We start from the raw sequence: 25,927 nt of genomic DNA on the forward strand, positions 1-25,927 counted from the left end.
GGTATCGAAAGGCTGGGGCTCGCTTGACGGGCTCTCGACGTTTTCAATTTTTGATTGTTCCGTTTTTATCTCTTTCCAAGCTTGTCGCGTATCTTCGCCGATCGAGGATCGGATTTTCTCTTCGAGCATGTTCGAAACGTACGTACGAGATCCCGCCCGGCAGCCTCGCCGGGAAAGCGTGAGGGTGGGTATTTTTTTTATATGCAAAAGGAAAAACTCGACGGAACAACAACAATCGAAGCTTCATGAAAGATCCATTCGCACCGTACATTCATCTTTTTTTGCTTTTTGAAAGTTTGTCATTTTTGCTTATACAAGGATCGGCCCGGATCCTGGCCGGCGGTTTTGACACAACGAAAAGAGGCTACGTTTTGTCAGCAACGCGGATATTTCCTCGTGTACGGTCCCGCCATCCCGCCAATTTCACAGATTGCGTCTCCAGCATCACATTAAAAAAAATTTTTTTTTAATTCATCGATTCTTTTTAATTTCCCTCTTTATCTCTTCTCTGCGCGCCGAGTGAAATACGCGCTCGCGCAATCCTATGGAAAGTTTTCTTCTCTCTCCCTCCCTCTCTCTCTTCTCGAGCCTCCTCCTTTCATCTTTCTCTCTCCTTCTGTCTCCTCCTTTCTTTCTCCTCGCATTAAATAAGTACCGATTTCGCCTGTCCGAGTTGACACCCGTCTCGGCTTTGTACCCTCTTTTGACTAGAATTGAATTTCGAACGGAGGATCGCTCCCTCTCTGTCGCGATCTTCTCGGAGGCTCGAGATCGTTTCCTCCTCCCTCCCTTTTTTCTTTCTTTTTTTCTGTCAAACGATGCTGGCCGGCGGGACCGGAAGTGCGTCGGTGTGTTTGCCCAAAAGGGGACTTCGACCAAACTCAATCGATACCATTAAACCTGCACGCGCATCCTCGTCGCGCTCTTCGGCGTGAAAAGATCGTGCAAGGTGGTTTGCACGCTTTTAAAGTGTCGCCCTCGTCGCAACGAGGCTGCGCGTCGAAAATTAACGATAACTTGCGCTGTATTACTCGGTAACTAACTGTACGTAAAAGTCTGAAATCAGAAACTCAACGTTCGCTTTTTTTTTGGAGTCGAGGTCAAGTCGCGTTCCGTTCCATTATCGAAGATAATTAACCGTCAAAGGAGTCGCAAATTAGATTATTTTCAAAGAATTTTCTAAAATTTTCCAAAGCATTTCTCGAGAACATAGAAATAAATCGGTAATATTTTTATAAGAAATTCCAAAATTCTCTTTTTTTGTTAAAAATAAAAAGATTTTTCCCGATATCCCTTTTAATTTTCTCTAACGAGGAACGGAACGCGGCTGTGCCGCTGGACTCGCAACTAAGTTTATCGCGAACGGACGTGAGACAACATTGTATATGGTGAGGGGGGGGGGATGAGTGGTTGGGACGGTGGGTGAAGGGGTATGCTTTGTTTCCTGCGGGAGCGTGATGAGGTGGATTGGTTCGCCGGTGGGGACGGGTGGTGGGGTATTTTGTATTTGTGTAGAAAAACAACGTTGTATAAGTGAAATAACTCAACGTTGCACTTGAAAGACCAATAAAGTAATGGGGGTGCGGGACACCTGAACACGCGTTGCCCGAACGCGGTCGCGATCTTGTTGAGCGGGCTGAAACAATCCTGAGAGTCGAACAGGTTAATCGTCCGATGCCAGAAGAACCGGACGGGTTTCCCAAAACTTCGCCGGATTTGGCGCATTTTCCTTTTTCTTTCTTTTGTTTTTTTTCTTTTTCATGTTCACGTTAAATACTCGGCGGAAATTTCGGATCTGGAAATCTCGGCTCGCGTGTTCAGGTACCCTCCGATTCGCGTCCGAGTCCCAAAGTCCCTGCTCGTTGATCTCCGTAGTGAGTGCCTTCGCGATTTCTTTATTGGATAGATGCGGTGCGCGCGGTATGCGCGGCGCTACCGCTACGGCTCTTACTTATATACTGGAGTACGTGTAATTAATAATTATTCATGTGTGTATGCGGTATACGGTTAACTGTTAATTAAGTCATCTTGAATGATTACTGTAATTAATTAATTGTTATCAGTTAGTTAAATATGGCTCCACCGTGCAATCGTCTATCTCTCTCCTTTCTCCCGCTATCTCTTCCACTTTCCTACCTTCTTCGTCAGCTCGTTTTCTCGCGCCTACTCTCAGAGTATACAACGTACACGTTGGCTAAGCTACAGACACTTAGTACACTTATTATCATATTTATTTGTTAAATGTCGATTGAATTGTGAAAGGAGAGGTTGCGAGCGACCGGTTTGGTAAGATTGGAGAACTTTTTTTTTTGAATTTTGATTTAGGATATGATATTTTCTCTCGAAAATACGATCGAATTTTTTTGCACCGGTCGTTCAAGGTCCAAAAAATCAGAGGTCGTCCGGGGAGGGTAGAAATGTTTTAGCCAAACGGTGGATCGGGAGAGGTTTCCGGTAGGAAGTTGCGCACGAAATGAATCCGGTATACTCTCGGTCGTGCCACTACCCGATTAAACGGTAGATAGTGTACGACGAGATTCTGCAGACACTGAAAAAGACCACGTGCTTCCCGTATACTTACTTATTTAACTGTTTAACTGCGGTACACTGTGATTACTGTCCTACTATAGCACTACTAATTGTGAGTTATACTTGAGAACTGTCTGTTTACTGTAACGGAAAACCCTGACGAAGGCACCCACTCAGCGGACAATATACTAATTCATCTCACACATTCTCGTGTTCCGTATTTTTTTTCTACGCCGATATTCACAGTTATACGCTTTTGATTAATTCGCGATTGTTTCTTTACATTCGTAAGTCGTATAATTTCATCTGTCTTCTCTAACCGATTATCGATTTCTTTCCTTTTTTTTTATTTAATGCCAAATAAACGGACTCGGCCTTTCACCTCGGACACGCATGCGGGGGGTTGCTCGGATTCAGGTTAAAAGAAACACATTCTCCTGAACGGAAGTATGAAGAATATTTTGAAAAGAGTATCGCCTCACCACGGGGAGATCACGCGATATGATCGAGCCGATCGATGAATACGATCGAGCATCGTCTCGTGTTCGCATGGTCTATCCGTGACGAGACAGCGCGATGGGACCGCACGCTCGTCGTCGTCGACCGTTAATTGTGTGGATTGTTTGGGATCATGGCAGTCGCTACTTCTTCACGACTTCGATCGATCATAAGGTTTAGAGTCTCTGGATGCTCTCCGTTCACGGTGTTTCCCTCTCTCTTTCTTTCCCATCCGCTTGGTAGCCGAGATAAAAATCCACATTTACATATTCAACACTAAACATGACCTCTGGATTCCTTCTCTTGGCACAGAATGCCTTTTAAGAGATAAAAATCGAGGAGTCACATTTAATATTAAAAATATCGAGAATATGGATTATAATCAATTGAATTTTGATTGCGCCAAACGTTGCATTTAGATGTCAAATTCCCAAATCGGATTATCTCGGCTACCTCGATTGTTTCGATCTGCCAGGAACCTCGGAATTTTGCCGGTATGCCAAAAAGTTTTCGCGGTCGTTGAAGTCTCCGTATCTGTCTGCGCGTTTTCCCCGTTGACTCGCCGCCGTCATCTCTCTCGAAGTTCTCTCTCCGGGGTCAGGACGAACGCGTGTATGCGGTGTGAGGTCGAATCGACTCGCCGAACGACGGAGCCCATCGCCTTAACAACTATGGCTCTTTCATTTATATAGTGGACATTTAAACAACTTATTCCGGTTTTTAATCACGGAGGCTCGGTCAGGGTCACCGCGTGAAAACGCGAATGCCGCCGAGGCGCTCGCACTGCTAGACTGTCGGTTTTATCATATGCTGCGCACTTACGATACACACTGCCGCGAATAATATGCACATACGTCGTACGTCGCGTCGTGTGCCGTTGCCCCCAGCAAATATTGCCGCGCAATCTCATGCTGCACCGCAAAATCCTTGCGCCGGGCGCGTGCGCGCGCGCGCACACGATCGTACATGATATGTATTCGCGTGTCGTGAGATTATTTCATTAAAAAATTAAAACCCGATCAAAAACAAACCAACGGTTTTTGCTTGTAAAGCCGCACTCGAACAACGGCCCTTATGCAATTGCCGCTGCCACATTCCTCTTATGTGTTCCTCATATGGTTATTACACCTTTCGTGATTACGTCTCGTGGAACAGGGGTCTCTAGGTGGCATCCAAGGTGCCTCTCTATTCTCTCTCTCTCTCTTTCTCTCTCTCTCGACGAACAAAGGGCTTCGAACTTCATTCGCCGCTTTGTCCGTCACACTTCTCAAAATCTTTTTCTTCCTCCCTTTCGCTCGTCATCGACTTTCATTGACGAAATTCTCTGGCACCTCGCCACCTGTCCGTCGTCGGAACTCAGAGCCCGACGAAGAGGCCGCCCACACGTCACATCCGGGTACTCTCGTGTCAAATCCGGGATGTGTTTTGGGCGTGCGCACTCGCGCTTATCTCACGCGAGTACGCACGCACCGTTCATCATCGGTACTGCATCCAAACGTATGCCAAAGGCCGCGAAATTTTGCTGCGTTTACACGTACCTTACGTGTAGCACTACGAGCACAAACGCGTGTGCCGTTATATCATACCACGAATTTTGCTCTTTCTTCCCAAATTACCGTGAAAAATCGATCAATGTTTTCCAACGGCGCCCGAGAAGACGCTTCTCCGCCTGAAAAGGAGCAAGGCTTCTTACCCTCTCGGGAAAGGCCCGGATACCTTTTCCTAGGCGGATCGGCTGTTTTCTGCATGACGCGCGCAAAAATATAACGTTATTATATGGCCGAATCGTGTCTTTTCAAAAATTCCTTTTTAGGCAATTTACAAAATTAATTGGCTTTACATATCCGTAGCGTGTGTAATTAAGTGTAGACAAGTGTGCTTCAAGTGTATAAGAAGTGTATAAAATTGTGTTCTTGTACTTGTACATTGTATGGGTGAACACGCGCGCACGCACGCACGCATGCACGCGTGCTCGTGTATTGAGAACTGTTTGAGCGCGCGGGGTTGCACGCTCGTGGACCAGGGCAACTTCGCTTTAACTTGTGTATCATTGGGACGCGCGCCCCGGCGACGCGGGGCACGCGCACGTTCCTTGTGGTGTATCCTGTTTGCGTTGGTTTCTGTCACTGTTGTTATTGTACTTGTTCCTTGGCGAGAATACCAATTCTACCGCGGCCGCGTGCGCATTCGCGCAAGCGTAACCGCGGATTTTTCGTTTGATTCGTGAAGGTCGAGTCGTATTTGTAAGTGTGTATGCGCTGGGAGTATGCACCAGCGCATCCGGGCTATGGCACTTTTTAGATTATTTAAACATTTAGCAAATTTACATGAAAGAGATTAAGATTATGGATAGGGCCGATTTTGCAGGCGACGTCGCGCTGTGGATTTTCCTCATCATATATATACCTTTCTGTATATATATATTTATTTTCATCATTATTACCATTAGTGGGCCTCTTTTCGACTACTTGCTAGTCGTGTTTCCACGAGTCGGGCTACGGTCGGGCGCTTCGGGTCGTCCGTGACGCCTCGGGGGTTTTCCTCTCCGGATTCTCCCGTCGTTAGGCGCTCGTGAGCCTCCGTCTCTCCTCTTGTATCTCGTCGTTGCTCACAGCCGCTTCCTTCTCTTCCTCATCGTCGTCTTAGCGCGGCTCGCCGCGCCTCTCTCGCGACGAAGACGGACGACCCAACCGTCTCCTCAGATTTTCCACGGTCTTTCGCGCTTTATCCGCTTCCGCTTTATGACCGCGAGCTCGTCTTGCGTCGCGGCTCGCGGACGCCGTGTGTATACGTCCCGCCGTCTCCTCTTCTTCTCCTTCGTCGTCGTTAAGGCCCGAAAATCTCACGCGGGCGCGTTTGCGCCACCGGCCCCCTTACGAGTTACGGGCATATGTAAATCAATATATTTGTAAATTATTTTTTTGTGCTTTTTTTCGCGGTGTGACCCGCATTTTTTTTATTATTACTTTTTCTTTATCTTTATCCTCGCTTACTTCTCAGTTGATTACAGAACATACACTACTAGATCTATTGTTTAACGCGCTTGTGTGTGTGTTTTTTTCCCTTGCATTACCTTTCGTTTTAATTTAAAATTATGGTACACGTTCGCGGGGCACGGGCCGGCGCCTCGGGAATTCTTTCTTCGCGAAGATGTGTTCATTTAATTCGCGCGATCGGGGGAGAAGGTTGGGAAACCTTCCCCTCCGATCGTTACGCTTGTCGTTTTACCGATTGAAAAAGCAACCCTCGGCGCACGGCAGGATGCACCGGTCGAAAACAGTCGTCTGTCAATCGTTTCATGACCGCGATCATCATGAAGGATTCCGACGTGGTAGTGGTGGTGGTAGTGTTTTGTATTGTTGTCGTTATTGTTTTATTAAATTTTTTTTTTGTGATGGTGATATGGTGGTAACTAGTAAACGCTGACCTTTTCCATCCTTCTGTTTCTTATTTCGCTCTTTCGCGCTCTTTACTACCTGTTTCGTGCACCGTTCTTAATATCTCTCGACGCTCGGTTAAGGACCGTGAAAATGAAATTACGATTCACTTCGAAAATCGTTATTGGATGACTCGCGAATTCCAAGACTCGAGAATTTGCTCCGCGCTTCGGTCACGCGAGCGACACGTGCTAACAGCTTCGCCTAACTAAATTCTATTCACTCGCTCCACATTCTCAAACTCACCGATATTGACCGGCATTCCTTTACTAAACGGATTTCCAAATCTATTAATTTTGCATTCGCTCTCTTCCAGTTTTTCTCACGTCTCTTTCATTCTCAGTTTCGTGCAGCACGCTCGCATCTTTCGCACAGAAGCGCCTCACATTTTTGCCATATACTACTTATCATATGTTTCATTATTCGCGATTTTTTTTGTAATTATCCGAAAAACAATTACGCGAAAATTTTTTTGTTGCGATAAAAACTTTCTGAAAAATCGATCCCTATAGTGTTAGGCGGGCGTCGAAATGTGCGACGATTGTGTTTTAGATGTTTTCCTATATCGATAGCTGTACAATCCATCGCAATGCCGTGTGGTGTGTGTCTGTGTGTAAATGTATCAGTGTCGAGAAAAAAAAAGAATTTCCCGATCGGTGATACCCGCGAGAGACAGCGAACGCTCCCGCACGCGACCCTTCCCTCGGGTGATGGTAAAGTCCACCCTTCAGGGCGGCGGCGGGGATAGGGGGAGGCGGAAGCGATCGCCAATCATCGTGGGCACGCGCCGACAACGAACAGAAGCTCTGGTTCGATAAAAAACGATTATCGTTGGTTGCGTGAACGAGGTGTATGCACTCGTCCAGCTTTAGGTATTTACATAGAAACTAACCCTATTTCGCATTATGTACGTTCGTTTAAGTTTACCAGTAAATTCTCAGTTTATGCTTGTGATATCAAGGTGTATTTACATACTACTTAATCCGAGGAAAAAACGCCCTGTAACGCAAAAACTTTAATAACGATCAATGAATCGACCCGCGGTTGCGATCACCGGAACTCGAGGAGGTCCGCCTATTTCTCTTTTTCCCGCAAAAAATTAAGATAAATTCAAAGATTATGAATTTCCCAAATTTTCCGACTTCACGCTTGATTTCACGTAAGATCCTAATTGCGATAAGAATGTTTTCGAGAAAAGAGCGAATTTCAGTAAATTTTTTGGAAGGGAAATATGCGAACGTATCCGTCGAGTCCCGATCGCGAGACGAGTGCGATTGTTAAATGTAGCTTTGACGATGAATCCTTTAGTGATCTTTTCATCTCTCGTCCCAGATGGTCAAAAAGCCTGGCTATCCGGCGGCTTTTCGGCGCGTGTCTTTTACGTTCAACGAAGATGACGACGTTAGGTTATTTTCGTAATTGGCGAACAAATGGTCATGAAAGATGGGAAGGAGAAATATATATACGTTATAAAAGGGAAGAATTTCTTTTGTGTTAGATAATTTCTCACAGTTCGTTTCCCGGAAAAATATGATTTCCAAACGTAGCGAGAGAAAAGATTTTGCTCGTAGGTGAAATTTCACTTGATGAAATTTGGAGAGTTCTAACAGTTTTTGGGGAACAAGGTGAAGGGAGGACTTTCGGATGGAACGCGAGGATCGAAGGGGCCCGGGATGATTTTCGAAAATGAGCCGGTCAACGAAATGTCCCGTCGAGAGTCTCCGTAAAGGAAACGACAACAGTAACGCAGTCGACACTGATATGATCAAGTTCGGCATATTATATCATTCAATTCCGCATTCTGTTCAGTCCACGATTGCCAATCGACGAAACGAAAAAATCGAATCGACTTTTCAATGCTTTGGCCTTTCTTTACTTTATTACTTTTGCTTCCATCGCGTAATGTAAATCTCCGTCGGTTTTTACTTTCTTTCAGAAATTCGCATTTTCGTGATCCGAGAAAATTGTTTCCAATGAAACGTCAAACGTGATTCTCCCCGGTGTTTTTTTTTTTTTAACTACGGTCAGCGTCTCGTCTTCATCTCGTCTGGTCTCATCGAAAGATAACCCCGTCAAAAGTACGAACGATCCATAAAGCTTTAAAGTCGAAAATTCAAAGAGATGGACAGGGCGACGAAAGGTTTTTGGTCGGCTTTCGGGAGATTCGGGATTGAACGTCGTGAAAAAGGGTATTTTGAGAGGGTAATAGGGCTGGTTCTCGAGTCTCTAAAAAGTTCGCTCCACGATCAAACCTACGGACTTTTCTTCATATTCTTCCTCTCCCTCGTCATCCTCATCTTCGTATCATCTTTTTCTTTTTGTTCTTTTGTTTATTTTTGTTCATCCACCTTCTTTATTTCCTATTCGTCTTCTTCTTATTCTCCTTCATCCTAAGTATTGCGAGAACGTAACGGTATATTGCAAGTAAAAGTTCAAAACGACGCAAGAGTTTTACGCGTTTCAGATTATATTACCCGGAAATAAAAAAATATTTCGCTTATAACGATCACAGGACCTCAGATTACCTGAAGCATGCCACTCTAAAATCTCACTCTCGTCTTCGCATTCGCTCCTCCTTGATGCTCACGAAGCATTCACGTTTACTCGATCAGCCCATTCGCACGACGGCGCGCCCGCGCGCCTACGCCGATCCCAAGGTCGTTCATTTGTAAAATCATTCACGTATTCGTTCGTTCTCTCCCTCTCTCGCTCTCCCGCCCTTTCTCGCGTTCGCACATGCCACTTCTCCTCCGCTACGTTCGCGACCTGTGCTTCGTCGCATTCTCACGTCGACAATGCTTGGGATCGCGTAAAACTTTTAACGCGGGCGCGCGCTCCGCATTCGCTCGTATTTCCCTTTCGCCTAACTATCCTAGTCTCATAGACCCTATATTCATTATTTATAATATTTATATATATAATATATATAATATTTAGCATTTAGTTTTTTTTTATTTCTCTCTTCTTCTCCGCGTCGCGTGCTTTGCTCACGAAAAATGCTTGCTCTTTCACGCTTACCGCACCTTCAATTAAACGTGTAAGTGTGAATGGGTTTCGCCCGTTTTTTTTTTGTCTCTGTCATACTCTTCATACTCTGTATGTATATATAATATATATAATATAACTGTTTGTAATAACTATATTTTGTTTGTTCGCTTATGAGCTAATAGTTTTCGTGCTACCGACGAGCACAAGTTGCGCGCATTATATCTTCACCTTAAAAGTGTGCTGCTGATGAGTTTCGTAATATATATGTATTGTACATGTGTACATATGTGTTATGTTTATGTGTAATGTATTTACGTGTGTTTCTTGTGTGTATGCTCGTGTGTGTGCGTACGTATCTGTTCCGACGCGTTTACGTTCCGACGACGTTCGTTTCTCGTGCGCGAAATGTCAACGTCGCTTTGTCGTCGTCGCGCGAAAACGTTGATCGCAAGTGAGAGAACGTCCGTACGGATTGCGTCGCCGTCCGTCTGTCACACACACACGGGGAAGGGGATTTTCGGTACGTATATAATTAACAACCGTACAACGCGGACGACACGACACCACTCGCCGGTGGTGGAAACCGTTCGTCGCGACCGCGCGACGCACACGTCACGATGAGCCTGCGTACGTGGGTGTTATTGGGTGTGTGCGATTCGCTTTTTAAGCATCACGGGAACTTTTTTTTACGATTTAGGGGGCTTTAGGGGGTGGAACCTTTTTAAGCGCGGTTCGGTGGTGATAGACGTATCTATGTATAATTATATATAGTATATATTTATATATAGTTTAGGTTTGTTGAGCCTGGCCAGCACGGGACGGTCGAGGATCGCCCGTTGGACCCTCGGCACCGTCGGCATGCCGCTCGATCGGCTCTTGTACTAAAAGATCATAGTACCTCGGGACGCACCCCGGACCGTCCCGGAAACGGGACGTCCGGGATGACTTAATGTTGTTTTTTTTTTTTAAGCAGCTTCTCGTTAGTTATTATGGCACGTTTCGGAAGTCGAGGCGGTGGTACGGCAGTGGCGACGTGTCCTGAGAATCCTAACGAAATACGAGGACGAATGTTGAAAACGCCGTCGCGGATTCCGTTCGACAAGATCCTTGATTCAGGACCGGTGTAGGAACAACGATCGCGGAACCGCGCGGAAAAACGCGCGCGGGGTATCGCGAGAGACGACCGTCGCCACTGCGATCTTGACCGCCTCGCGCCGTGCAACGGTTTCGCTATACACGTACGTATTCTCACTCTCCTCCCGTCGTCTAGCGCGGCCTCATCCGGAGAGTTCGTTCAATCGAGAGCGATATCACCTCGATCAATTTCCGGTTGAGGTCCGGCCACGTGTCGGTTCTATCCGGATAGGAAGACACCGAAGTACACATTCCTTCTCACGAAGTCCGTTTTTTGTTTGACGTTTTCTTACTGCTGAGATAATGAGTGAAATTCTGGCGACCGCACTTGGACGCAGGGGCGAATTACGTCAGCGACGACGATGAGACGTTACGTTACGTCACGTCGACCGCAACGAGCGTAATCGCTCTTACGCGTTCTCGGAGTTACCGATCATCTCGTCGGCTTTTCTCTTGACGCCACGGTCTTCAGGCTGCTGCTGATGATGACCGATGGAAGACGGGCCCTGCTGCTGCTGCTGCTGCTGTTGATCGTGCAACGGCGTCGAGCGCTCCGATTGTGACTGCTGTTGGTTCATGCGCTCGTTCTGCTGCAGGGTCGTCTGATCTGGCGTGACCGGCGTCCAAGGGGTCCACTCGTCTCAGTAGTAACTGAATTTTCATGGTTGCTGATTGCTCTGCTGATTGACGACGTGCTGAGCCAGAGTGAAACTCAAGGCGCGCGGGTCGCCGCCGTGAAGCCTGAGGGCCTGCTCTAATCGCTGCTCTTGTAGCCGTAGCGCTTCTCCTGAAAGGTGCCGAGTGTCGATGTCCCGTTAGAAATTTTCATCGCAAACTCAAAAGAAGCTCCGAGCTTAGACGTGGGCGCTACAATGACATGTCGCCAGTTTTCCATATTACTTACCGAGATCCGGCGTTAGGGTATCTTGTTGGGACATTTGTTGATTCGTATGGTGTCCCGGCATGCCGGAGGTGCTGCCTCCGTTGTGCTGTCCCAAATGATGTCTCACGTCGCCGCCCACCGCGGAACTTGCCGCGGCTGCCGCCGCTTGAGATACCTGCGCGCAAAGATACGAAAAAAAGTTGAAAAGTGGAAAAGAATTGAGAATGTCAGACTTGTCTTTTAATTTCGAATTGATTCTTCATCGTGAAAAAAATACAATTTATATGTTATATATTCTTTCAATCTTTATATTTTTATAACATACCTCCCGTTTTTATTTTATTTTTACAAATAAAATAAATATAATATATATTACTCAAAATGATATATAAAATGATAATTGTGAATGTACTGACGCGTGTGTGTTTTTCAACTATGTGTGTGACTAACAGTCTAGATGAGAAATTAAATATTTTTTCTTACCGCGAGTCGCAGGGCAGCTTCAGCTTGAGAACGGAGCAGAGCTTCCGCCTGATGCATCCTCAGAGCCTGCTCCGGTCCGCTCGCTTGCACTCCCTGCTGTTGGGGTCCCGTCGATCCTTGAGTACTACCGCTCATGTCACCGTTATTGCCCATTCTCATAGCCGCCGCAAGCGACGCCATGTCGACCGGCGAAAGATTAGGCGACACGGAATTTTGCAATCCTAACAGAAATATCGCTTTCACATCTCGCTTATTGTCGAAAGTAATTTAAAGTTTGCCTATAAAGAATATACCACGCTTTTCGAGTCCTGTCTTAAATTAATGATAAATCGCGAGATATATTTTAACATCTCTATTTGCAATCTTAAATTTTAAACGGTTTCATACGGTGTGTTTCAGACTCTTGGACTACTGCGATCTGCGGAACACGTGTCAAGGAGGGTTGCTCGCAAACGCTCGTCCCGCGTTAACTTTGATCGTGGGAAGAGAGAGAAAGGGAGCGAGAGAGGAGAGGGATGGCGGTAAGGAATTCCGATATTTGTTTTTCCTATCGCCGTTTCTTCGGCAAGTTTCTCGACGAGTTACGACTCGCATGCAGCGCGCCGCGAAAGAAACTACTGCGCGCGCGATAAATTTTACTAAATTAACTTGCGGTAATATCACACATAGTATCGATAGTGCATCGCGTTTCTGCAATGTAGGAACGTCGTTTCTCTCGGCGACAAATACGAAGTCAAATATGTTGAACGTATAACTTGTAATCGCTCGCTCGAGTTCCCGTCGTCGAAGACACGAGAAAAGCGGGCAACGCGAATGCAACGTCGTGAGCGGAGAAGCAACATTGTAAATCAAGTTTTATCGGTAATAATTGGAACGAAGCTATCGGCTTTCCCCTCTCGCGTGCAATTTCGCGTTGATAAGTGATAACGCAGTCGTCGCAGTCCACGGAGATCCGCGCGTCGTCGCACGCCTGATCGATCCGCTAGATCGGCACGGCTAGTTCTCGTTAAACACGATTTTATATATATATATTATTCTTGTCATTTATTTATTCTCTCTTACCCGCTGACACCGCGGCCATGACAGCCATGCGTTGTTGCTGCGACTGCATCTCGTCGTGATATTGCTGCGCCGAACCCGGTTGACTTCCCGTTCGCAGTATCTCGCTGAGCTTGTTGCCGCTCGGCCCCGGCGACGCCATATTGTTGTTGTTGTTATTGTTGTTATTGTTCAGTAGACCGGTGCCTGCGCAAAAATCTGCTCTCGTCAGTATGTACAGGTCGACGGACGGGCGGGGGTTTTCACGCACATTCTTTTTACTAGTTTCTAACTAGGTAGCATATGTCATTCCGCGTCGGTATATATATATATATAAATCGGCACGCTAAAGCGTTAAAAAAGGCGACATCCCGAAGTGGAAGCCGCCCCCATAAGAGCAGACTGTAGTGTGCGCCGTTCACATATGAGAGAATTATTACTCAGACCAGAAATTCGTAAATATTTTATTTCGACTCAAGCATATATTCATATATATTCTAGCTTACGTGTACTACAATAAGTTTCACTAATGGTACTTCACAACAGAGTTATGTCATTAACGAAATCAGAGAAAAAAAGGTGAATAACGGCGAGGTTACAAACTGTGCTCGGGCAAATGCGACAATATTATATCTATTATATCTAGATACTTGGTGGGCGTTCGTTTGTAAGTAGTAGACGTAGAACAAGTATCGTAGCGTACCAGGTTCACTACCGGCCGACGAAAGTCTTCCGTTGCCGCTACTACTGTCTGAATGGGCCGACGGCGACGGGCACATTGGTGGTTGTTGCAAATTTTGCGGTCCTCCGGATTGACTTCCTCCCAACACGCCCAAACCCGCTCCTGTACAGCGTAAGAATGTTACGTTAGAGCACTGCTCGACTATCGGCGTCGTGCAATGTCGTACTTTCTAAAAAATGCGACGGTATCGACGCCATTCGATATCTTAATATTAGAGAAAACGTAAAACGTCTGTCTTGTTATACCTAAACTCGAACTCGCGAGAATCTCTCTCTCCCGCCTTTCGGCGGCCGCGCGGCTCAGCACGTACTGCGCCGCGAACTGATGCTTCGGGTCCATCCTCATGTGCTCCATGTGGCTCAGGAGACCTTAACATCAGAGGAAAACGAACGTGGTCACAGTATAGAAAGATGATCGTATGGTCGCGCGTAATAATACGGACGATGAGTGTGTCACTTGTTATGATGAAAACGAGTACGTTATATACTCCACAGAACGAAAATCATAAGTTTTGTACAGCACAGAATGAAACTGAACTGTGTTTTACTTTCAACTGCGTTTACTCCGAACTCCGAGCTACCGGCCGATTCGCGATTTACGTGGGCTAAATACTTACCGCTCTCGTGAGTGAAGACGGCTTGGCACACCGAGCACGGCCACATCCTGAGGCTCGTGCTAAGTTGACTGGTCTCAGGATGGCAGGCCAGATGCTTCCTAAGGCTACCCTCGTTGACGTAGTGCTTCCCGCACACTGGGCACGGGTGGTTGGCGGTCCGTCGCTTCGCTAGGTAAACCCCGGCAACGGAGGTTGTGCAGTCAGCGGAGGGAACAATAGGGCGACACAATTTCAAGGTCAATGCCAAGCAGGATAAAGCGTCCCAAGGAACGAAAGCCGCCTCCTCCTCACCCCAACTCCTCCACCATCCCTCATGTTTTCTCACATCTCTCTCTCTCTCTCTCTCTCTTTCTCCTCTCGCTCTTATTTCTCACGCACTCGCGTGCACGCGCGCGCGTACGTACGCACAGATTCCGGTCGACCTCGAAGGCGAAGGGAGACCTTACGGATACGCGGATAGCCAAGGACCAGGAGAGAGCACTGACCTCGGGCAGAGTACTCGTTGGCCGGCGCCGTCGCCACCGCGCTACTTAACTCCCTTTCACGAGCAAGGTCGCTGGCCCAAAAAGCCAGGATGCACACAGACGTACTCGCGCGCGTTGCACGTACGCGAACGTACAGAGAAAAGAAAGATTAAAATTTTTCAAAAAGATCATATATATATACATATATCGAAAAAACGCCCGCTATTTATTACGAGTCGAGTAGTAAAACGATGAAAAGATATCATTCGTCTTGTCACTCTTAGTCGATTTTTTAAAATCCGATCTAACAATAAATGCTTGCGTTTTAAACAACGATAATGTTGCATGCTCAACGTGTATTCGCAATACAGTATGATCCGTTAGCATTCACATTTGAAATGCCGGCCATGTCGATCACTGTGACAGACCACCGTGTCGACACTCACAATCAAGAATAAAACGCCGATTCCTCGCTTTAAAGTTGAACGAAGAAGCAGAGTAGGTTGACTTTTGTTCTCTGTACGTCCGCCAGTCTGCATACGTAGTCGCGAACGCATGTGTCAAGGCACGCATAGAGGTCGAACGAGACACCCTCGAAGCATCGTGTATCTGTATTAGCGAGTATAGTACCCAAGTATTAGTCGGCAAGTGTGCCAAATGCTACACGCCTTTCCCGCCCAGGCGAAAACAGTACCAAGAAGTGAACAAGGACAATGTGTGCGTATCGCCCGCGCCAAAGCAAGTTTTTGGGATGGATGCGAAACGTAACTTAAAGGCTAAAGAACGAACCACCCTTCGTGTCTCGACGAGCGGTTGCTCCACCTCTCTCTTAATTCTTACTCACGATTAACGTCGCCGCTCTCGTGTCTATGTCGGTCTCTCACTTTCTCTATCTCAGAGCCCTTAAGGGACTCCTCGCGACATTCTAATAGTTAAGGATTCTGGCGAAGAATTAAATGCGGTTAGAGCGAAGACAGAGTCAGGTCTTTCGCCCGGAAAATTAAATCGCGCGAGTGCGAGCAAGATTTGGCGTTAAGTTAGTTGATTAGTCGGTAAGGAACGACACGGTCAAGGTTTCGTTCTCAAGCTCGCTTCATGCAACGATGCACTCCGCTTACGAGACTCCGCGGCCGGATTCCAGTTAATCGATCGGTTATGGTTAATGAAGATTAGTAGGTGCGCGAACGGCGAGAAATAGTAAAAAGCGAACGCGCGGGGAAAGGAGAGAGACATAGACGACCGGCCGAGAGGGCGGTAGATACGCGATTTCTCAATACTTACTGGCAACTCCGGAGGCGTTCGGGTCCTTATGGGTGTGCTTCATGTGCTCCATCAACGCCTCGCCGCCGAGGAAGAGCTTGTGGCATACTGGACAGCTGGTTGCGTTCGGGCCGCCGATCAGGGCGGCGTGTTGCTGGAACACAACACGCTGTTGCAACTCCTTTTTTGGGGGCCCGGAAGAGGAAGTACCGGAAGCAGGCACACGCGGCGCACCGGTAGTAGAGAGCCGACCCAGAGAATACCACCACAGAGTTGCGAACCAGAAGCGCAGGACAGGCAGGGCACAGAACAGAACGATTGACCAGTGAGAGTTAAGGCACCAATAACCGCCGCCACCACAGACTACTCCTTTGCACAGGGAATTCATGTCGAGTGTGTCTGGTAGGAACTTTGTGGTATCGCGCCCTGGCTGGGTTTCCAGTCGGTCAAGTACGATCGAAAAGAATCGAAATAACGAAAAGAAAAAAAAAACGAAATTTTCTCTTCCGAGGCATTTTCTTTCAATAATGATCCATTTACTGCCGCAATTTATTCACTGCTTATCGAACGAAAAACACTTAATGTATTTTTATTTTGCTTTTGAAATATCTTTGTAATGTGTTGCGAATATGTAATTAAAGTGAATCAATTTTTAATATTGCTTAAAAAAAAATTATATCGTACGTTTGGCAAATGGCTAGATTGCGGCAAGTGATTCGTCTCTCGGCGTACTTGAAAAGATCATAGCTAGCTCTTGGAACATTACGGGATATAGGAGTAAGGCGTAAATTTCGATATTATTGGAAATACGATCGTAATCTCCAACGTATCGCTGTTGTGAGGAATACTGTGCCCATGTACACTTTTCTCAAAATACATTCGTTACTGATTCTGTGATTTTTTAAATCTCGTTATACTTTGTGATATGCAAAAATAGAGATGTAGACAGAATCTTGACCGAACATAAAAACATTATCATTAAGCCAGATCAGAGCACTCGGTTCGGGTGTAGGGACCGAGGAGCATGAGGGAAGTACGATGATTGGGAAACTTGAAGCGAAGCCTAGACAGACAAATATGTGGAAGCGTGGGGTCCGAGAGAACGATCGGAGTGGATTAATCCTTAACCGCGATTAGGGATTTCATCGGCTAATGTGTGCGCTACCGGCATCGGTCTCGTCTCGCGTATTGCATGTACGGAACCCAAAGGCCGATGCCAGACGTTGCGTTGCGAAAACAAAGCGAGCACTTTCATCGACCTTGGACCTCCGATCGACCCCGTGCGACCTCACCCATGAACGGGAATGCGAAGCATGGAATGACTAGCTTGTACCATACATCAGTTTTAACTACCATGATCGCTGCTAGCACATCTTCGGCTCGTATCTGCATTCCTTTTGTTTTTTTTCTTTTTCTCTGCTTTGCACGTGTTAACATTAAATGAGATCTATCGCGTGGTTTACCGAATTTGCTGTGCTACCAACGGCCATATTAAAATCAAGATTTAAATGAAATTATAAATGAAATTCGACGTCCTCTCGTGCCAGATAGAATGACTTTTTTTTCTCCCCTTCATTCTCTGGCTTGTCACGCGGTAAGGAACCGAATGCATTATCTTGATGTCTTTTTTTTTTGTCTTCTCTGCTGCGTCCCCCCTTTTTATTCATCTTTTTTCTTTTTTTTTCTCTTTTTCCGAACACACGAAGGTTGCTTGCACGCATACAAGGAGGTAGGTGTACACGCGCTCGAGGAAAAACATGGCGGCCGTACCTTGCTCGAAAGAGTGGCTTAAAACGGCAGTAGGAGAGGAAGAAAAAGAAAAAGGCGCGAAAGAAGGAGAAGGTTGTGAACGGGCAGGAACGGGCTAAAACGAGACCGGACGGCAATGACCCCAAAGAGTTTCGGGGTCCCCCGTTCCTCTCTTCCTTCCTGTTCTCGCTTCTCCGATTCGCGATTCTTCGTCTTCTTCCTTTCCCCATACTTTTTCGCCTCCCCCCCCGCCCCTCGCTCCCTTCCACATACTTCGCCCTAGACCCTTTCTCTGTCGATCGTCTTCCTTTTTATTCCGGACCTGGGACAATCGCGAACGCGTTGAGGCAATACGGACACGCGATGCGAGAAAAGGCTAAAACGAGTTCTGACGTGACAATGACCTCGGAATTTTTTAGACACATCGCCGCCTTTTTCTTACGCGACCTCTTCTCTATTATTGTCACGATTCTTCATTTTTCGCATCTTAAACACGGATTTATTTTTGCGCCTTTACAGACCTCTTCTTACATCAGAGAGGGAGAGAGATGTATCTTCTTTATAAGTACATACACGGTCATCTAAAGCCTCTTCGTACTTCCTCCTTTCCTCGACATTTTTAACGATGTGCCAGATGCCGGCGCAATCCTGATTTTCTGCCGGCTCTTCCCGCTGATAAACAAGCGAGACAGCATACCACGAGGGCTAGAGGGGAGGGTGGGGGATACCAAATCGGACGATAATCGCCTTGTCGCATCCATTTCGGTTTCCTCCTTCCGGTTTTCCTCTCCCGGCTCTCCGTTTCATCGTTCCGCGTACACGCGTGTTCTCGCGCGTGTTTCTCCTTCTCGTTTGGCTCGGCTCCACTCTTGTCCCGCGATAAACTCGAGAGTGGGTGGCCGACCGCCGGCATACTTATGCCTTCTATCTCCTTTTTTATCCCGAACCTGGGGCAGCCGCGAGCGCGTTGAGAAGACGGCGACGAGGACGGCGTCGTCGCTGGCCGTGCCGCCGCCGCGCCGCCGCCACCGCCGCCGCCGCTGCATGTAAGTTATTCTCGGAGGGAGGCTGCGGTCCCTAGGTTCGACGCCCCGACCTGGCCCAACTGGAAAAAACCGGTTTCTTCGTCGCGCTCTTCCTTTTTTGCTTGCATCCTCGCTTTTTGCGCCGCGAGTGCCTCGACTTCTCTGACGCTCTTTCCCTTCTTCTCCATCCCGTTCGCCACGGTCGCTCCCCTTCTCTTTCTCTTTCCCTATCTTTCTCGCTCTCCTTTCTCTCTCTTTTTTCTTTCTCTTTCTCTCGCTCTCCGTTCGTTCCTCCAGCTTATTCTCTCCGACTCGACCGAGAGAGTGGACGCGGCGTGGGCGAATCCCCGAGGGACTTTATGATCCGCCGTGACCAGATTCATCTCTCTCGCGAGGCTATACGCGCGCTGTTCGTTGTACGCCATTCTTGCTACCATTCCCAATTCCATACTTCCTGGTCCCACTAACATAAGAGGCTCTACATATATCTGCCAGAGACGCCGGTTTTCTGCGCTGCACCGGGATCTTCGCCTCGGTAGAAATATAGAGATTCCGCCGCGATTGGTTCTGCGTGCACTCTTTGTTTCTACTTCGAAACATTTCGATTATATCGAAGGCGAGGTGAATATGGAAGAGAGAGAAATCTTCAATTTGTTTATTTTCGTCGAGGATTGGAAGCAAGTAAATGCATCGGTATCACTCATAAATTCGCAAATGATCGTAATTCATAATGATTCGTAAATAATATTTTCATTGGCTAAATAAATTTTCAGCGGCGCTAATCAATATCGGAGATGATCGATAATTGCTGAATAATACGAGGGAGTACAACGGCCGGCAAAGTGATGTCTATACGTCCGATATTTTTAACGTCGCGCTGTAAATAATTATATCGACGTTCGATTTAGCCGCGATTAAGTATTTCATGGTTCTTCCGATTAAGTGATGGCAATTATAAATTTTATCGGATCCTTTGTTTGTCGGGCGCTGATCACATTATTGGTCGACCGCTCGGCCGACGCGATCACGCTTACTCCCTCCGGATTTTTTCGCACCCTATCGCCGATTGGTTCCTCGATTTTTCCGGCGATCCCAGTCGTAGATTATCCGTTCTTCGAGGCCTGACGCGGGCCCGGGTCAGGGAGTGGCGTAAAAAGGAAGTGGGTGTGAGCACACGCGTAGCGGTGCGTGACGTTGGCCGCGATGTGGCCATTTTGTGTTCATAGAGACGGGACCATCTTTGATCGAGGCCCGAGATCTCGTTAGTAGAGCGACTCTATTAGAACAAATCAAGACGGGAGATTTTTTTCAGGCCCATACGCAATCAATACGATATAATCCCCGATTTGCGACATTCTAACGTACAGAATGCTTTACACTCAACAATAACCCATATAATATTTTAATAACGTATTCTGGAGATTGCAATTGAAAACTTAATATGAAAATTCGAGTTATAAATGATTAAAGCCGGTCAAAATCGTGCAAAGTTTACGCGTTTAAAAGCTCATATTATATGCTTACACGCAATATTATTATTTTTAATATGTTACACACTTTTATTGCGTTCAGTTGATTTTTCAGCTTAAACTTGTATGATTTTATTTCAAGAAAAAATTAGTTGCTACATTTTCTGCGATAATTTTAATTTATTTTTTTGACGTTTAAAAATTATAGCTCATGATTTATCGAAATCGCAGAATTTCATTTCCCTAGAAACGTAACTGCTTTTGGTAAAAAAATAATAGTAATAATAAATCAATTTATATAAGTACTTTTTTGATCAAAATTTTATTCTTCAAAATATTAAATTTAATAATAGTTTATAATAGTACGATAACAGCCTATTGTAATTATAATTAGAAATTTTATCAAAAATTATTGAAATTAATTAGAAATCGAGGACCAGGAAATTCGGCGCGTGTATTTGCATACATGATATTGTGTTAAATATTTAGGCGGCGACGGTGTTTGGTTGGCACACGACGCTAGTTCCGGTTGCGTACGGCGTGTTGTATACAGTCTTGTCATTCGCGCGTTGAGACTTGAATCGATGGGCAATGACTCGGCTACTCCGTATTACGTTACGTTATTCTCTCTTGAGATGCGAGCGTGACAAGTACTAGGAGAAAACGCGATAATTCCCTATTATTTAATAATTATTCCTAATATTTAACGATTAACTCTAATATTTAACGATTATCAATTCGCGTAGTTAACTGATTCTCATAATTAACGGCATAAGAAGGCGACGGAGGATATTTTTCGGATATTTATTTTCGGATACAGATATTTCGCACAATCCTTTCAGAGTAGGAATCGAAATGGAAATTATAAATTTAATTATTGTCTTTTAATATTTAGACAAATTATATGTCGTCGAATCCGTGCTCTAACTCAGATATACATATTTCATATTGCAGTTGAAGTTTTTCGTCTATTATTTTTGGATCGCGAGCGCGAAGTAATGCACGAAGCCGAGCGATTCAATATGAAGTGATATGCCGTTTATTAATAATTAATTTGCAAGAAATAAGATATATGTATATTCGGCGTAAATGTATTTCGCAGTGAGATAATCAGTTCGGCATGTGGCTTACGGCGCTCCTCTTTTTTACAATTAGCAACGTATACTTACAGTATACGCGACCGCGCGACTTTGTTTACGTTCGCGAGCCGGCAGTTAACGGCGCGAGTCCGCGCGTTCGGCGTGTATTATTTCTCGAGACGCCATCGAGACAGGTACTAGGAGCAAACGTGATCATTCCTTATGAATAGTTATCAGTCTTAATCGTGTCGTATCGTACGATGTAAAGTTGTTAGCGTTAGATTTTTCCATCGTTAATAAGTACGAACGTTATATCGATTGAAAGAATAAATCAAATCAAGTCAAGCAGTATCGCGACGCGTTTAATTAGTCGCAGTTAACCTGCATTTTAATATTTTCCAGTGGCGTAGCACGTAATAACGCGCTTCAGCGCGTCCATATGATAATCTTTATTAAAATCTTGCTGCGTTAAAAGGTTCATCCATTGCACTAATTGACGAAAATATCGAGCGAATCGTAGATTTGCACGATGACGCTGCTTCTATATTATTTTTTTTTCGTAACAATGTGACGAAAAATAATCTACGGGAGTGTCGTGTAAATTATTGCGCGCGATCGTCATATCGCGGTGATTAGTGCGCGCGCGATCATAATTAGCTGTGTTTTCGCGAATGTATAGTATGAGTGCCATAAGAAATCTGAGAGGAGGCCCGGGAAAGCATCCGGCGACGGCGCACCGACCTTGGGATAAGATTATTCTTTTATACTTGAAATGATGATTTTCATAATTATATACATTTTATGTGCGCAACAATTATTTCTTGAAATATTAATTGCTTTAAGCATTGCTGTAATTTGAATATATTTTTATCGCTGCGCATAGTATCAGTGAGTGGCAAACTATGTATATTTCAAATGGATTTGAAGTAATGGATTTATGAAACTTTATATTGGATATATGTATGTAGATACATGTTCGTCTCAAATTTAAGATTACAAATAAATGCAACATCTCCTTAGGAATCTTAAAATGGACGAAAAAAGACAGATTAGTGTAATATTTAATTGAACTTTATGCAATTATTTGTCGATCAAATATACAAATATACGAAGCTCGTTGTATCAATTATCTATTGGCATATCGATATCTCATTACTGAAATACTATGCCTCAAGTTTATCTTAATTTTTCACAGTCTATCTATTCATATATGCATTGCCATTTTGTAATATCATTTTCAATATCACAACGTAATTATGGAGCGCGTGAACTTTACGAAATACTATCGGCCAATTTTGATCACTTATAACTCGCAAATTATTTTCGCGTTAAGATTCTTAATTGTGGTTAACCTTCAGAATACGTTATTAATGTGTTGTACGAGATATAACACCTCTGATAAAATTAGATTCTTACTTCGTTCAGGCATTGCTGTCTACTTCACTCAAATTCCGCGATTTTTTTTTTTAACGGTTTTAATGAATTGCTAGTTATTTACAATTTAAAAGTGCAGTTTCTAAATGCGGCCAATATAAATCGACAGTATGCGGGCTCCTTTCTTTCCCTTGGGCGGCGATAAAATCCGAAGGCCGTTTTGCGCTCGGTGCGCAATTCTTTTCTCCCGCCCTCCCGTCGTTCCTTCTTTTCCTTTTTTTTTCTTCGCCGCCGCCGTCTTTCCTTGGCTTTTTTAGCAGTGACGAGGCCGCGAGACTCGCCGGCAGACAACCTTCGGCACGATACTTCGGCTGTACGTTCGGCTCCAGCGCGGCTCGCGGAATCCGCTAAGAGATATTCACCGGCTTGCTCATCGCCTCCTTCTCTCTCGTCCGAAAGAAAGAGCATCGCTCTCCTTCGCTTCGGCCCGCTAGCTCGCTCGCTCGCTCGCGCGAACGTTATTTTCTCGAGACGAGAACGCTTTGTCTCCCGATAAGGAAGGCACCAGAAATTCTTGATTCCTTTTCTCCGTTCGCGTCTGACTCATAGCTGCTTTCGGAGCTTTCGGTCGAACGATGAGAAGAACACAAACAACGCAAAAGTCCAAAAGATGTATAAAAGACATCGAAAGTATCTCTGAGAGAGCTCCTGAATTTTTGTTTTGCTCAAGAATAATTTTCTCGTGATAATGTAATCATGTTCAAAGATATTAAATAAGTTATATGATTCGTGATATAATTTCACTTCTGGGCGCGAAAAAAATATATGAAAGGCGTATGCGATCGATAAGAATTAATATGCGTCGCTAGTCACCCCGCGACTCGTTCTTCATCGCCACCCCGTGTTATTAATCCACTTCCAAGAATCGCGCGCTGATAATTCGCGCGTAACACACGTACGTGAAAATCAGTCGCTGACGAAGGCGACTTTAGGGGTGAGAATGAGGGAGAAAAAAAGCGAATCTACCTAACGCCACGAGGGTTGACGAGGGAGCACCCTCCGTGTTGTGCCAATAGGAGGACGCGAATCGACCCCGAAACGCGTTCGACTAGACGAGCGGAAAAAAAAGGAGCGCGTAGGGGCGTCGATACAATGGGGGTACAAATCCTACCCTATCGGAAACGCCACGGGAATGATTTCATTAGTGTCCGCGCTGGTGATCGAACATGGAGAGAAAAAAAAATAGAGACGGAAAGAGTCACGGAGGCGGGGTCGAAAAAATTAATGCCTCGGGGTGAGAGAGAAAGGTAAACTTGAAGCGCGCTATCGGAAAGTGGAACTCGCGAAAATGAAAATTACACGAAGCTCGAAGTAAAGTAATCATAAGAATAATCGAAATTGATGTAAAAACCGTGATAAATATAAATCGAGATATTATTCTAAGAGTTATAGATAATTATATATTTCTTCGTTCTACGGTTGCGAAAGAGAAACCGAAATAAATGCGAAAGTTGCTGCGATGAAAAGGATTAGACGAAAAAAAAACGCGAGACGCTACAAGATCTCGTAAGAGCTGAACCGAGGGGTTATACCGCGAAAGACCGTCCCACTTTTCTATTTTAATGCCGCAAAAGAGACAAAGAGTGAAAAGTCCTTCTGGAGATTCGCCAGCCGGTGATGTTTACTGACGAAAACGAGAGGGAGAGAGAAAGAGGCCTGGGTACTGGGAATCCGAGAGGGGAGAGGTTTTCGGTGAGGAGCGTGGTGCGAACCTGGCTTAATTAGAAGAGCGTCCCGAAAATTAAGAAGCAGCAATTAGCCGCGATCGACAGGTGAAAGGCGCGTTTGTGTTGCGCTCTTCGGTGATACATCATCGTACATCTCCATGACTGTTGCTATTACGACTGTGTGCGACGTGAGACATTAATGAATTGCACACTCATGATCATCGTGACGTAGGATTAAGAAAAAAAAAGGAACAAGAGCCGGATTATAATCGTTTTCACAGTCTTCGCGTCGCGAGAGATCAATCAGGCGGCGATACTGTGTCTGCATTCTGCAATATACAATTTCACGTGACGCATCGTTAATTAAATAGGATAACGTGTATCAGACGTGCATGAAAAATGCGAAGAGCGCCGTACACAATTTCGCGCCATAACGCTATCATAATTTCGCGCATTTCGAGAAAACTGCGTAAACTGTGGCGAGGTATGTGCGTATATATGTGTGTACATGCGTGCGTGTTTCCGCGCGAATGGATCATTATAATGAAAATCGGAGATCACAATTTTCCCAGGTGCGATGAGTGATGCATGTAAACGCGCCGCGAAACGAGTTGAAATTACAGCCGAAAGGAATTCCCATAGGCTTTACCATATATTGACCCGATCGTTTTACCTTTAATCGTTGCCATGGGTACTTCGAACACTGCGACAAAGAGACCAGCATGAAATGGAGATCAATTTGAATTAATGTGATACCATTAAATCGTCAGTCATAGGTTTAGATTTTCAGGAGTGTCCATATTTTCACGAGTGTTTCCCGATCGTGTGTGCACGCTCTCGCGGAAGAAATTAAAAAAACACCGCGTAAATACCGCGAGCACGGTAATTAATTAGCGCTCCGTGTTGGCGAAAATACGGCACGATAAGCGGGTAACACCACCTCCATCCCACGCGCAAACAGATTTACATTTATCGCAGGCGATCAATCCGTACGCGGCCAACGGGAATCGCGCGTGTAAAAAAAAAAAAAAAAAAATTGTAGCGTTAACAACGTGATACAACCACCGCGCGGTTTTTAGTACAGCAAAAGGGAGAGGGATAAATCTCCGTGGCGAGAGAAAATAAATCTAATGGCTAACGAGTTTTTACCGAGCCCGCGCGCCGGGGCAATTAAGAAGAGGGGTGGAGGAGGGTCCGAAGGACGGAGGGATGACAGGAAGGCCCCGGAGGTGAGTCGGAAGAAGGTCGGAAAGATACGCGAGGAAGGTCCGCGAGGCGGTAGAAAAGGGGTGGTTGTATCGTGTTGCACGACATTCAACCCTTGTACCGTTAAACTACGGATAAATACGGAAGGTTGTGCGCCACGTGAAAGTGGCCAAGAGCCACGAGAAGGAGAAAGAAAGGGCGTGGAGATCAGGGCTGGCCAAATTCG

At 45.5% G+C, this 25,927-nt stretch overlaps 1 protein-coding gene across 1 annotated transcript in view; it reads right to left on the minus strand.

Annotated features, from left to right (window-relative positions):
* Positions 1-500: 500 nt before the first annotated feature.
* LOC105458394 (Krueppel homolog 1) overlaps positions 501-25,927 on the minus strand; it is an 81,421-nt gene continuing 55,994 nt past the window's right edge. Inside the window, exons 5-13 of the mRNA XM_011703666.1 lie at positions 25,169-25,198; positions 16,094-16,253; positions 14,349-14,561; positions 13,978-14,100; positions 13,694-13,834; positions 13,015-13,209; positions 11,953-12,173; positions 11,491-11,644; positions 501-11,373 (exon numbers count right to left, since the gene is read on the minus strand). Coding sequence (XP_011701968.1) covers positions 11,246-11,373; positions 11,491-11,644; positions 11,953-12,173; positions 13,015-13,209; positions 13,694-13,834; positions 13,978-14,100; positions 14,349-14,561; positions 16,094-16,253; positions 25,169-25,198 — 1,365 coding nt within the window. The 3' untranslated portion in view covers positions 501-11,245. The remainder of the gene's footprint in view (positions 11,374-11,490; positions 11,645-11,952; positions 12,174-13,014; positions 13,210-13,693; positions 13,835-13,977; positions 14,101-14,348; positions 14,562-16,093; positions 16,254-25,168; positions 25,199-25,927) is intronic.

The sequence above is a fragment of the Wasmannia auropunctata genome, unplaced genomic scaffold (genome assembly GCF_000956235.1).
Source record: "Wasmannia auropunctata unplaced genomic scaffold, wasmannia.A_1.0 LD334538.1, whole genome shotgun sequence".
NCBI classification, from domain to species: Eukaryota; Metazoa; Arthropoda; class Insecta; order Hymenoptera; family Formicidae; genus Wasmannia; species Wasmannia auropunctata.